Source organism: Tympanuchus pallidicinctus, unplaced genomic scaffold, assembly GCF_026119805.1.
Source record: "Tympanuchus pallidicinctus isolate F22 unplaced genomic scaffold, pur_lepc_1.0 scaffold11, whole genome shotgun sequence".
NCBI lineage: Eukaryota > Metazoa > Chordata > Aves > Galliformes > Phasianidae > Tympanuchus > Tympanuchus pallidicinctus.
Genome location: NW_026294627.1, coordinates 8,952,856 through 8,966,854, shown reverse-complemented (window position 1 = coordinate 8,966,854; position 13,999 = coordinate 8,952,856). Strand labels below are relative to the sequence as shown.

Sequence of the window (13,999 nt, the reverse complement as noted above, 5' to 3'; positions counted from 1 at the left end):
TAGGCATTATAATACAGATCCATCTGCATTTGGCCATGTAGACTTAGCCTTAATCTTAGTTGCTTATACCTGCTCCTCCTGTGCACTGCCTGCTGTAAGGAGGAAGTTTAGGCATCACGTTAAAATCCTAGAATCCTTAGAGTTGGAAGGGACCTTTTAAAGTCATCTAGTCCAATTCCCGTGCTGAGAACAGGGACATCCACATGTAGTTCAGGTTGCCTGGGGCCTGATCCAGCCTCGCCTTGAAAGTCTCAAGGGGTGGGGTATCCATCACCTGGGCAATGTTTTCCAGTACCTCACCACCTTCCCTGTAAAATACTTTTTCCTTATATGTAACATAAATCTACCCTCTTGAAGCTTGAAACCATTTCCCCTTGTTCTGTCACAACAGACCTTGCTAAAGAGTCTGCCCCCTGTAGCTTCCCTTTAGATACTGAAAGACCACTCTCAGGTCATCTTGGAACCTTCTCTTCTCCAGGCTGAACAGCCCCAGCTCTCTCAGCCTGTCCTCATGGGAGATGTGTTCTATCCCTTGGTGCATTTTTATGGCCTTCCTCTGGACGTGCTCCAATAGCTCCATGTCTCTGCTGTACTGAGGACTCCCCGTCTGGATGCAGTGCTCCAGGTGATGCTGCACCAGTGCAGAGTAGAGGGGCAGGATCACCTCCCGTGCCCTGCTGGCTGTGTTTGCTTTTGATGGAGCACAGGGTAGGGTTGACATTCTGGACTGTGAGGGCACCGTGCTGGCTCATGTCCAGCTTGCCGTCTACAAATACCCCCAACTCTTTTTTGGTAAGGCTGTGCTCAATCCTTTCTTCATCCAGCTTATACTGGTAGTAGATATTGCTTTGACGCAGGTGCAAGACTTTGCACTTGGAGTTGTTGGATTTGTTGTGCTTCTATAGTTATAGATGTGCTTTCTGAAAATATCCACTTCCTTGCGCTGTGCTGTTCCAGTGAAAGCCCTTGTGTAAACACTGTTAAATCTGTGCAAAGTAAGTTTCATCCCAAGGGAAGGTGGAGAAGGAGTTGTTCAGCAGACAGCAGAAAAAGCTAGTCTATACCTCCTATATAAAAATGTGACATTTTAAAGAGATTATTGCCACTGAGCCAAATGTGTATCTCTGCCATTGTTGGACCCTCACTGAGGATATTGATGTGATAAGACATCTTTTATCACTTTCCTTAGTGTAAGCAAGCAATTGCTCTACTTCATAGTTGATAGCAGTGTGGTAGTAGTTGCTCATTCTAACCTACTCCTTTGGTTATGTGTAACTGTGGGCAGAGAGTTTGGCTTGTAATTATATAAAAGTTGAGGAGAAGATTGGAGTGTGTAAAGGAGCTGCCTGGTACGTGTGCTGCTGGGGCACAGCCTGCTCGAGCTGCTTCTCCATCAGGCATCCTCACCTCAACACTTCTGCATGGCCCAGGGGCATGCTCAGAGGTTGCAGGACTGAGCCGTGGTCTCATGTGCTTTGTGTTGACCTTTCAGAGGTTGAGACAGTGCCTCAGGATCTTTGAATATTTATTGTTCTTTATGTCGTTGACTTGTTGGAGATAGGGGTAGACTTCTCATTTAATGAAAATATTATCCATTTATTTTTCTGCTGCTTTTATGTAGGTCCTACGAGAGACTAATAAATTGGCAGAAATGGAAGAGCCACCTTTGCTGCCAGGAGAAACCATTAAAGACATGGGTAAGCAAAGAATACATTTCTTACTGTTTGCTTGACCAAATAGATTATCCATAGAGCAAAATACTTTGTTGGTCAATGACCAACAGTAGCAAATTGCTGATGTTTTGAGACCCTGCAGGTTGTTTCAGCAAGTCTGTATTTTGGAGGGTTCCTGGAGATCAGCATTAGAAGTGTTTTATCTGTTGGCAAATAACCAAGCAGTCACGTGAGTCTGTAAGGCCAGGTGGGTTTCAGAGTGCAGAGTGAGACTGAACATATTAGACCTTCCCTTGGTAGCAGCTCTAGTACTACTCTTTCGTACCTGGTATCCACGTTTGCACAAATAGTGGAGGAATTTAATGCCTTGAAGGACCCTGTTTATCAGTTACACACTTGTAGAAATCATAGAAACATATGAGGACTAAGGTCAAACAACTGGACATTATATATATATATGTGTGTGTGTGTGTACATGTGCAATGTAAGTGGAATTGATTAAGGCTGAGGGCTGACCTGATTGCAGCCTTTTAGCACCTAAAGGGAGTTTACAAACAGGAAGGGAATCAAGTCTTTGAAAGGGTAGATAACTGCAGGACAAGGGGAAATGGTTTTAAGTTGAGGGAGGGAAGATTTAGGTTGGATGTCAGGGGGAAGTTCTTTACTATGAGAGTGGTGAGGTGCTGGAACAGCTGCCCAGAGAGGTTGTGGATGCCCCGTCCATCCCTGGAGGTGTTCAAGGCCAGGTTGGATGGGGCCCTGGGCAGCCTGGTCTAGTATTAAGTGGGGAGGTTGGCGGCCCTGCCTGTGGCAGGGGGTTGGAGATTCATGATCCTTGAGGTCCCTCCCAGCCCTGGCCATTCTGTAATTCTGTGATTCCTTAGGAAACCAAGCTAATGTAAATGTGAGAGGTGGTGTGGCTTTTAAGTTGGCAAGACTAGTGTTTGAGATAATGCCGAAGATTCCTTACCTGGGAAACATTTTTCTAGCACCTTTTCCCTTTTCTGGGAATTTCTGTTCTTTTTCAGATGTGTGTGCACACTCCTCTTACTAGTAGTTTTTATTTTTTATTTGTTTAGAATATATAGAAACTGCTTTTTCAATAATGAGAACTATAATGGAGCAGCCAGGCAGGGTGCTCTCACCCTTATGAGTTTCATGAGTCTGCTTTTAAGCTCTTGTCGATGCACTCTTTGGATAGAAGTGATTAATAATCATCAGTAATGAAACAAACATTGGTTTAATTAGAGCTGAAGCATTTTGTGTTTAATAGCCCTTACAATAGAGGCATTTCATTTTATATAAATGAATAGTAAGGTTGCTAGCATATATATTTTAAACCAGAAATTCTCTGCTCCTTATTTTGCTTCAGACTTGTCATTCCTCTTCCCTGTTCCCTGGAACTTTCTAGCTGAGGCTCTGAAGGCAACCAGAGCTGGGTCTGGCTGCCTGCCCACTGTTGATTTTTAAGGATTTCTCTCCGTATCTGAATCTAGAGAGTCAACAATGCCTTTATGAGTGCCATAGAGTAAGGCAGTGTCCCTCCCTCCTTCCAGACTGAAACTTGTGGGATAAGGGTGGATGAAATTTGGGTCCCTGTGACACTTCAGCTGCCTCCCACTGGTTTGCATGGTGGCTGTCACCTGACTGGGAGGTGAGCTTTCTTACTGCCTTCTTGCAGTCCTTGCAAAATGGATCCCTCAGGGTTTGTAGGCCTAAGGTTATTAAGATGGGCTGGGGGTTTTGTTTTCTTTTCCAAATTTCATGGATCTGGCAGCTGTAGTCTGTGGGTCTCCTGAAAGGATGTCTGTGTTTGAGGAATATTGCTACCAGTTGGTAATAGCATCGCCACAGCACAGCCAGCCCACTGTTCAGTGACAGAAGGTGTGACAGGTCAGTGATCGGTGTTGGTAGGAGGGAACAACTTGAATGTTGGCTTTTTTAATTGATATAAAACAGAAGGGCAGTTAGAGGAGGTGTTTGCTGTGGAAAACCAGCAGCACCTCTTTCCTTTTGCCGGCACAAGCGAGAAACGTTTGAGGCCTTTTACGAAGGGGACTGGTTTGAGTCACCGTCACTCAGGTTCAGAAATAATTGAATTGTTGCAGAGTAATTTGATCGCTGGGTTAAGGTTTAACATCACTGGCAATTGGGTGCTATATGGATTTTTGGCTGCTGGAAGTCACTGCAGCTCTGCTGGCTTCAGTCAGGGCCATTAGCAGGGACTGCATGTTGGGTCTGACTCCGTGTGTAAGGGTGTGAAGGAGGACCTAAGCATCCTAAAAGCCATCTGCAGGAGAACTGACTTCTCTTGGTCTCAATGGCACAAAACAGCTTGCTGGCAATCATTTTTTTTGTGCAGATATTTGTCAGTTTCAGATATTATGCAGTTAGGCAGGAATTGTCTCTTCTCACACACGGTGTTCTCTGGTACTGTTACTGCTGGTGAGACAGGAAGAGTAAATAGTTGGCATCAAATACTGACTTTTTAATTGTGTTCTGTGCAAATGTGAGATTCCAGGTATTGTACTTGCCTTTACTTTGATTTATGCCCAAACTTTTATCTTCTTGACAGAACTGAAACTTGCATGTAAGTTGTAGGCTAGCACACCCGATTAAGCTTGTTTTCAATTCATGCTCTGGAGAGAATACCCTGAGTATGTTTGTGAATTTTACTCTCATAAATTAACCATGAAATTCACCTTTTCTTTCTTTCTTTCTTTCTTTCTTTCTTTTTTTTTAAAGCTAAAGATGTTACTTACATCTGCCCCTTCACTGGAGCCATCAGAGGAACCCTTACTGTTACCAATTATAGACTGTACTTTAAAAGCATGGAACGGGTAAGCCTTTGTAACCATCTACTTCTGTGGGCTGTTCAGTCTTGAGGACTTAGGTGTATTTTGGTTTGTGGTTTTTAGTGTAGTTGTGTGTGAATGATAGCTGTATGTTTGGGAATATAGGCATAAGGGAACAGGAGCTGGGATTTTCCCCCCTCCCCTTTTTAAACTCACAAATTTCAACTGTCTACAGGACCCTCCTTTTGTCCTAGATGCATCTTTAGGTGTTATCAACAGAGTGGAGAAAATAGGAGGTGCTTCCAGTCGTGGTGAGAATTCCTATGGACTGGAGATTGTGTGCAAGGTAAACATTTATGTTTTACAGTGAGAGAAAGGGAAAATGTATTTTAAAAGATTTTCTCTATAATATTGTAAGAAGTTCTGGAAAACCACTCAGTATTATTTCATGCACTTCAAAAATGTCTGATTTTGAAAGTCACTTCCAGGACTCTCTAGCTCCACTCATTAGAGATGAGATCCAAACCTTTTTTTAGGCTTTGTGCAGGGTAGTATCTTTTCTCTTCATAGCGGAAACCGAAGTCTGTATCACAGTAGTGCAATCCTCAAGTCTTTCACATTGCTTACCAGGACATCCCAAGAAGACTCTACTCATTGTGCAGTATGGGATGCCTTCAATGCGATTGCACTTCAAGAGTAAAAAAGGGGTTCATGATTCTCTCAAGGTCATTACCTTGTGTCCAGCTGCTGCTGTGCTTTGTGGTGAGGAACTGGAGAGTAACCTTCAGTTCCCCTTGAGGCTACTCTTGCATTTCTTTCAAGGTAGTAAATTTTTAAAGTGTGCCTCTCAGGAGCTGTTGGAGTCATTGAAAATGCAAACTGTAGTGGAAATAATTAGTTCACCTCCTAGTATTTACTTATTGTAGACCCCAAAGCAGATAAGGGCAACATCTGTTGTCCTAAAATCCATACCTCCTCTGTTCACCAAGGCACAATCCCTTTGCTTTTCTCAACGGCAGCTTGGGGAGAGCTAGATTCTGAACCTCGAAGGTCTTAGGATGTTACTTTCTGCTTGAGAGCAGATGGATGCATGAAGATGAGTCCCAAGCAGTGCTGGGCACTGCTGTGATTTTGAGGCACCAGGAAGCTAAGCAGACTCTCAAGCTGTGGGCATGCTGAGTCACAAACAGTTGATATAGCCTGTACCCAATCACACAGCTGCTTCCTCAGCCTACTGTAGTCGTAATCCTCCAAGGCTACCATGGGGGTGCCTGTGCTGGCAGGCCAATTTGTTCCCTGTTCTGCTTTGGATTCTTTGTCCTCAGCCGTGTTACCCGTATGCAAACTTGCTTACACAGGCAGGTTTAGAAGGAACTGTATTATTTCCCTGGATGGGAAACTCAGGCACAGACTAAAAGATAGATTTCTTGGTACTACACAACATACATATATATTGCAGCCCACTTGGCCCAGGGAATGCACAGCAGTTTAGTACACATAGAGCTTATGCATTATGAAATTTTGTGTGAGACCTGTCACCTCATCTCAGTCTTGTTAGACAGTCTTTGCCATTTTCCTAATTCTCTGACTTACTGTTCCATCTTCATGTACTTGACCTTGATGGTTCACTTCCTGCTGGTGGCTGTTAAACTGTTTACTACAAATGTTTGAGTTTGTAGACCTGAGTGGAAAATCATGGCAGTATAGAGATGCTTTATTTAGTTCCTGAATTTAATTTTGTAGATGAGTACAGGAAAGATGTCCTGGGTTACCCCTCGTTGTGGAAACTGCTGCCGTGCAAAGTGGAGGAGTTCTCAGTTTCACTCAGCCTTCTGAGTGCTCTGAGTTGCAGGTTTTAAGGAGAGCTGGCATTTGTTACTTTGCACTATCAAAGTAGCTAGCTGGGCTTCAGCTTCCAACGTGCAGTAGCTCTATGGAGATGCTCTGTGAGACTGTCCCTTCCAGTAGTGTTCTAGCACAGCTCAGCTTGGGAGCACAGCAGGAGCTGTCTCGCAAAGTCCTGTCAATCTGAGATAGTTGTCCATAGGTCTCTCCCCTAGACTTTTAGCAGGTAGGGAGCTTCATTTGGAGGCAAGGTACTGCCCATGCACTCCTTTACTCCCTTGTGCTTGTGGCAGGCTTTGTGAAGGCTACAGCAGGTCATCAAGCCAAATCCAGAGCTGCTGTATGACACTGATCAACGTGCAATACTAAATCAGTACTGTAAAGAACATCATGATAGAACATCGTGATGTGACTTTTGTTTTGAATGCTGACTTTTGGAGTTCTGTTGGATGTTAAAATGGTTTAAAACCTACAGTTTGATTTCCTTTTTTTTTTGTTAGGACATTAGAAACTTAAGATTTGCTCATAAGCCTGAAGGGAGAACTAGACGATCCATATTTGAGAACCTAATGAAATATGCTTTCCCAGTTTCAAATAATCTTGTAAGTATGTTTGGTTTTATTTTGTTTTCTTCCCATGTTGTTACCAAAAGGTGCAGAGTGACAGTGAACAGTTTTGTTGAGTTTCACCTCCCAGGTGGAATATTCACATGATGTGTTTTATGTTGAACAAGATGAAATGCTGGTTTTAAACCTGTCTGAAGATTAACTCAGTCAGAATTGTATAGGAAACAGGAAAAGTCTACTACCATTGGGCTGGGTTACTTTGTTAATGAGGAATAACTTTCTGATTGTCCTCATAGTGGATGTAAAATATTCCAAACACAGTGACATCCATCAGAGGTTTACAGCTATTGGTGGCTGCGCTGCTTCCAAACCTGAAATGCAGTTCATCTGTTCAGTCATTTTGTGACTGCAGTTGTTGCTTCAAATACTGATTGAGTCATACAATCATTGGATGGTTTAGATGGGAAGGGAACACCTCTGGATCCATCTGATTCAACCTTCCTGTTCAAGCTGGGATACCCGTGTTGCCTGGGATCATGATCATGGAAAGATCCAGTTTTTAATATGTAAGAGTGTTCTTGCACAAGTAGTCTTTTCTTTCTCTCTTATAACAGAGTTTTGTCCATGAAGTACTGGGTGATAGACAAGAAAGACTGGGGTAGGGTGATATAAATGCTGTTGAAGAAATGACCTCCTACAGTCAGCGTGTTGATCTTTTTAACAAAACCTTAAAAGAAAAGTAATACAGTGGGGGAAAAAAAAAGGACCCATCAAGGATTCTTATTTTAGATGTTAAGCATCCTGGAAATGGACACTGAATGGGCTCTTAATGGCACATTTTCTTTTTCTCAGCCGCTTTTTGCATTCGAATACAAAGAAGTTTTTCCAGAAAATGGATGGAAGGTATATGACCCTATTTGGGAGTACAGAAGACAAGTGAGTATTGTGTCATACCCTTCCTCATCCTCCCTGTTCTTCAGAAGTGAGGCTCTGTGCAGCAATATAGAATTACAGGTTGTGTGAACAGAGGATGATCCTACTGACAAATGTCTCGCAGACCGGAACAGGACACTGTTCTCCATAGTGCAGTGATTGATGATGGCAGTTTTAGGGATAGTAGCATCCACTGATGAGAGATTATTCAGGCAGCAGAAAGATGACTTTAGGTTTTGGTAGGAAAAAAGGCTATTGCTTTGTCATCAAATTGTGCTGGTGGTAAGAAACTGACGCTGGTATTTTGCACTTGTGGGTATCTCATTGTTGAGTTTCATGCCTCTATTCTTGTTTCTATTGGTCTTAATTATTTTCAGCTTTCTCTAAGATATCTCAAACAAGAACTGGAGGGAGGAAACAAATCTAAGTGTAGAATGCCTTCATTTTTCTGGGGAGTCAGAGTAGAAGGCATTCTGAAGAACAGACAGTTTTAATGTGTCCAGAATAGACTGGTCAGAGGGTTTTAATGAGCACAAAGTGACAGGCTGTCAACTAGAAATACCAGGCTAAAAAGCTGAGTGCATCTCCCTAGGAAAAAAAAAGACGAGGGATTTTTTTAATTTTGTATTTTTAACAACAAAATAGCTCTTTTCCTGCAGTGTTCAAATTGAGGAAACAACAGTTTGGTGATGATTCTGTTCTGGATACAGTAAACTTCTGCTTCATCCAGATCTGTCAGGATAAAGTCAGTTTTCCTGTGTAAAATGAGGTTGTTTACAAACATATAATTTAAAGCTTTATTTGGATCTTTCCCATAAAACAAAATAAGACAAGACCTATGTCCCAGTGTTGTTCATCTGATTCCTGACATCTGAAATCTAAAGAGGAAATCCATTTTACTAGCTTTAGTCTTCTAAAATCTGGGCATGCTTACTAAATTGCCTATCTGTGCCTATCATTAACAGATGGGCAGAGAGAGCTTCACTGTTGGAGGTGATTTGTTCCCTTCTAAAATAGCTACCTAAGATAGATCGCTGTCTTCTAAATTGCTATTTGAAAGTGAGATGTATCATGCCCCCACTGTCTTTACTGCAAAAGAAAAATATATGTTTTGCAGTGATACTACAATATAAAACCCCAAAAGAAACAAATTCTCATGTGATCAGATTGACTTTGACTTGTTAGGCCAGATATTTGCAATCAAAATAATCTCAATTAAAAAGCACTGCATTCATTCAGCTAAGCTGCAGATAAAAAAGATGAGGAACAGAGGACATTTGAACAAAATCTGGATAGAAGAAAATAATTTCAAGTTATTAATATAATTAATCCAGTTTCTCAATCCTGTTGAGCTGTTTTTAGAATGTAGGTTTTCTGTTCATATTACCTTTTATACTGTGACTCTCAGTACCTTAAATTTGCCATGGGCTTGGTTGAGCAGTGGAAAGATACAGAGATTTACGTGTAGGTGATTTTCAGCTTTTCTTGGCCTTTCTGCAGAGCAGATGAGACTCAGGGTCTTGGAGTCCTGAGGTAGCAATGCAGCGTGTTGGTATGTTGTTGTGACATTGCTGCAACATGAGCTGCTTTTGTAATGACTTTTGCTCTTGCATCATTTTTGAGTGGACGAGAAAAGCTTAGCCTGACTGCTTTTCTGTCAGGAAACCAAACTGCTGTCCAGATGCTAACACCATCAATTATTTGCTTACATTGATAACTGCGAAAATGAATCCAAATGAGTTTTGTTTGCAGCCATGGCCTATCTGAGATTTACACATGCTGGACCACCATCGTTCCCATTCCAGATCACACAATCTATCTGTCCCAGCAGCTTATCTCCAGAAGTGACCAACGCCAGCTGCTGAAGAGGCAAACCATGCTGCAGTAGGCGTTTGTGTTGTAATCTGGCCAGGAGGAGACTTTCATCCCTTTCATTATAATTGATTTAAGTCCTGCAACATGAAGTTTTATGTCCTCTCCAAAACTTTAAGATATTTCAGTCTGTTTATTTAATTTTGGCATTTATAACTACGGATGCTCAATTTATCTGTGTGAATGTCTTAGCCTTCTTTTCTTTGTCCAGCCAGGTTCTGTTAAAGCAATAACTGCTACAACGGTAAATCAGGATTATGTCCTGAAATGGCAGCAGGGATTCGTTAACAGTGAAACAAAACTGGCATCATCTAATCAGATAATGGGATTACCTGTCTCTGAGTGTATAAATTATGATCAGAAATAGAAAAGCAGGACATGTGCGCTTTCTGCAGGACCTTTTGGAATTGGTTTAAAAACTAATACAGAAGAGCTGGCCTGGGGCAAAAAGCGACCCAGAGAAACAGTCAGGCATTAACTTGGGGCATGTTGGGCAAAGCCACTCATTTCCCTGTGGGAGCAGGAACGCAGAGAGAGGGGAGCAGAGCAAAAGCAGAAGCCAACCACAAGGCATCCAGAAAAAAACTTTTTGATGAGGCTCCGTGGTAAGATCTATGTCTGCACTGGTAGACATGGCAAGGTCTGTGTGTGGTATCAATTTTTTTTCAGAAAAGTGTGTTGATATGGTAGAGATTGTAGCAATTAGGGCCTTACTGAATGTCTTTCCTTACTTTGCTGCTAGTGTTCTTGGGAAGGATGGAAATATGTAACTTATTAAAAATCTGTGATTGTGTAAAACTATGGGGAGTAATAAACAACCTGTGGAGAACAAAAGAAACTTAGAGAGGTTTGGGATTTAGTCAGTAAATGGAATCACATGTGGCAAATGAAATTTAAAACTGAAATTGCTCCCTGATTTTTATTACACGCGGGCTGGCAGAGTATAAAACAGAATTGCAAAGTGAATAAGGCTCAGTTGAAACCAAAAGGCCTTGAGATGCCTTTGGAGTAACTTAAAGCTTTCATTTTCCTTAACAAGGTGGGGAGGATTTGGAAAATATTACAAGCGGTTGTGAAGCTGGAAATGTGTGATGTTTCCCTACAGAAGTCTTGCTTGTCTAATTCTATGCTCTGGTCTTAAGTACCACAGAGCCACAGTACAGGGCTGTGGTTGCTGCTTTCTGAAAAAGCATATAGCAATGAATAACTTAGAAGAGAAGCTGAAAGTACCAAGCGTTAGTTCAAGCCAGAGTAGGAAAGGTAAAGCATAAGAACGGAGACCTACAGGGGAACATTGGGTACATTTCGGAGAGGATAAAGAGAATTGAATTGTTAAATGTCCCATGTTTTAACTGCAATCCTGCTTACGTGAGGTATATCTCTGCTGCAAAAAGGATTGTCACTTCCCTTGTGCTAAGGGATGACAGTGTGGGCTGAGCACACAGCTGGAGGGACCAGCTTGGCTCTGGCAGTCTGTGTTGGTGCAGGTATGTGCGTGAGCTGAAACGTTCAGCTTTTTGGTCTCTCCTGGGCCAAATCCATTTTGGGAGAGGAAGGGCTGTAGGTAACTTAGGACCCTTCTTGCCGTGCCTGCTGCAGCTGCATGGGCTAAGCTCAGAATCAGTCTGCTAGGTCTAGTGGAGAGAGATGTCTTGCAAGGACCTGATGTTTTTTCCAGTCAGTGAAAGATCACCATGTGTTTAAATTTAAACACGCGTGTATGCTTTGCAAGGTGCTGATTTCAGTGCTGTGCTGGCTTGTCTTAGCCCTTGTAACTTGCAGATGAAGTGAACCCAGTCTTCTCAACATGTAGGTCAAGTGATAACTGAGCCTGGGTGATGAAAGTAAGGTGTGAATGACTAGCCAGAGGGAAATTGAGTTTTCTTTGTGCATGGAGATGACACAGTGACTGTGTCTGTATGGTTGCATGATGTGGCCATAAGGAGTGCTCCCGAGCACTGCCTTCATTGCAAGTTCCAGGCGTGGCTTCAGTCATTCTTTTGAGTGAGTGTATTTGAGCATTTTTCACCATGCATGAAGAGGCTGTGCCAGTAGACTGAAAATATGAACTTACTGGCTAGCACTTGGATTTAACTAACTACTGGGCTGAGCATTAATTCTTACTCCAAAGAAGCCATCAGTGGAGACTTTCTTGGCCAGGCAGGTGTATGTGAGAGAAGAAGGATCAGCCTATCTGCACCTTCCTTGCTTGAGTCGCTGTTGCTTTCTTCCACCAGTAATGCCAACACCAACACACAGGATGACTGAGTTGTTGGCCTTCGAACAATGGCTGCCCACTTGTTTTTTCCTTTAGGATTTTACATCTTTTCATGGTGGTTTTATTTCTCTTCAAACCATGAGTTATCAGTGATCCCCATCTCAACAGTCTTCTTTCCGTATCTATAATTTTATATTTTTTATCTTTCTGTAGATTTTCTCACAGCACTTCCTCATAACTTTGCCAGTCAGAGCTACAGATGTGCACTAAGCCCTGGGAGGGGTGACTTGGAGCTACGATGGAACAGAGTCAAGAGAGGTTTGGAAGGCCAACCTGCCTTCTCCCAGACCATTATTGGGTACAGTTCAGAGGCTGCTGCAAGCTAAGGATCACAAGTAGACTTACAACTTACCAGTAAACAGTGAAATGCATCTTATATGAGGAAATGCCAGTGTGCTTTATATTGTGTTTTTTTTCTATTGATTCCAGCTGGAAAAATTGCAAATCTGAAGCAACATGAGTAATTGCACCACATTACAAACGTCCTGGGAAGATGCAAGTTCAGCTCTCTTCCAGACTACTTTGCTTATTTCTGCTTGCTTCGAATCCTTAGGGGAAGTCACAGTCTGAATCCAAAGTCCTCTATGGGTGGTGCTCTGATTCAGGACGTTCCCTATGATTCAAAGGAAATGAAAAGCTCAGTGACATGCACCCTCTTTTCTTTCTCTGGGGGTTGTCATGGATTTTCTTGGCCTGGGTTATTGCAGATGCAAAATTTCATTTGGCAGAAAAAGTGTCTGTAAGACCTTGAGCTTTGGAGGTGGCAGTTCTGGACTAAGCAGTGTGCACTGAAGCCAGTCTTCCTGGTGCAGTGAAGATGCTTTACGTTGCTTAATCATTTCAGTGAGTTTCAGTAGAAGATACAGAATACATTGCAGCACAGTCACATACTCATTAGGATAGGACTGAGAACAGTTTTAGAATGGGATCAGGAGATCTCATCCTTCGTATGTACAGCAGGTGGGCCTCTGAGCATGCTGTACCCATCAGTAAGCTTGAGCTGTGTGCATACACAGTTTGTTTATAGTTTCTGCAACTTTGGTTTCAGACAGCACCAAAACCATCTTCCTCCGAGTTTTCTGTGTACTCATGATCCTGATGGTTTTGCTAATTCCTTGTAGTAGCATTTCCTTCCCAGGGTGTGCCCCAGGACCAGAGGAGGTTCACAGGCTGGGTGTGACCAGTATTAGGCACAAGGTCTGTCTCCTCAGATTTCTGAGGGTGACCTGTTCTGACAGCGTGACTCACCGCTCTGCTGGGGAGCTGGATGCAGTCTGTGTGGGTCAGCCGTATGACTGCAGCTCATCTGACTTGTGTTAGATTTGTCATTTATTTCCTGTGGGAGCCATGGCAGGGGAAACCAGTCACCCGCCACCTTCCTTGAAGTGAAATACTATTTTTAAGAACAAAAGCGTGTATTATTTTAAAGGCTGATCTTTCTGTAAGGCTGACTGCCTAGCAGCCTGCCCATATGCACAGAGGACCTGCAGTAGATCTGTATTCTCACAGCCTTCTTCACTGATGCTCAGTGTCAGCACTCACCCTGCTGCAGCATGTGGCTGTTTAAACCTTTCCTTGCAGGCATTACAGTAGCAGCCATTCCATTTTGACCTGTTGCCTCTGCACATTGGCGAAACTAAGTCTACAGATTTTCAGGACCTTCACTCTTGTGCTTCAGCTGTGAGCTAGTGGTTGCTGTTCTGGACTGTGCTGAGTTGCTTCCTCCCAGGCACGCTGCCTTCAGTGGTGTGCTTGTGTGCACTCTGTGACTTCTCCTCCATCCTGTCTGGTAGCTCTGCTTTCCATCCCCAGTTGCCACCCAGCCTATTTGAGCTAAGTGCTGCCAGAGAAGTGGGGGCTGACAGTCACTGCTGATGCCCTGCTCCTTGCTCACCTGTAACACCATCATGGAAGCAGAAGAGATGTTAAAGAAGCCCTTGGGGGACCACCTCATCTCTTGCTTCATCTGCAGCCTCTACGGTTCATTAATCCTGGACAAACCATCCTGCAGTCCTCTAATTTTCTTTTGTCTTCAGC

At 42.9% G+C, this 13,999-nt stretch overlaps 1 protein-coding gene across 3 annotated transcripts in view; it reads left to right on the top strand.

Annotated features, from left to right (window-relative positions):
- Positions 1 to 13,999, top strand: part of MTMR2 (myotubularin related protein 2) — a 63,451-nt gene that overhangs the window by 38,092 nt on the left and 11,360 nt on the right. For all 3 annotated transcript variants that reach the window (XM_052670914.1, XM_052670915.1, XM_052670916.1), the window contains 5 exons: positions 1,622 to 1,697; positions 4,419 to 4,513; positions 4,704 to 4,814; positions 6,814 to 6,915; positions 7,732 to 7,815. In XM_052670914.1, coding sequence (XP_052526874.1) covers positions 1,622 to 1,697; positions 4,419 to 4,513; positions 4,704 to 4,814; positions 6,814 to 6,915; positions 7,732 to 7,815 — 468 coding nt within the window. The remainder of the gene's footprint in view (positions 1 to 1,621; positions 1,698 to 4,418; positions 4,514 to 4,703; positions 4,815 to 6,813; positions 6,916 to 7,731; positions 7,816 to 13,999) is intronic.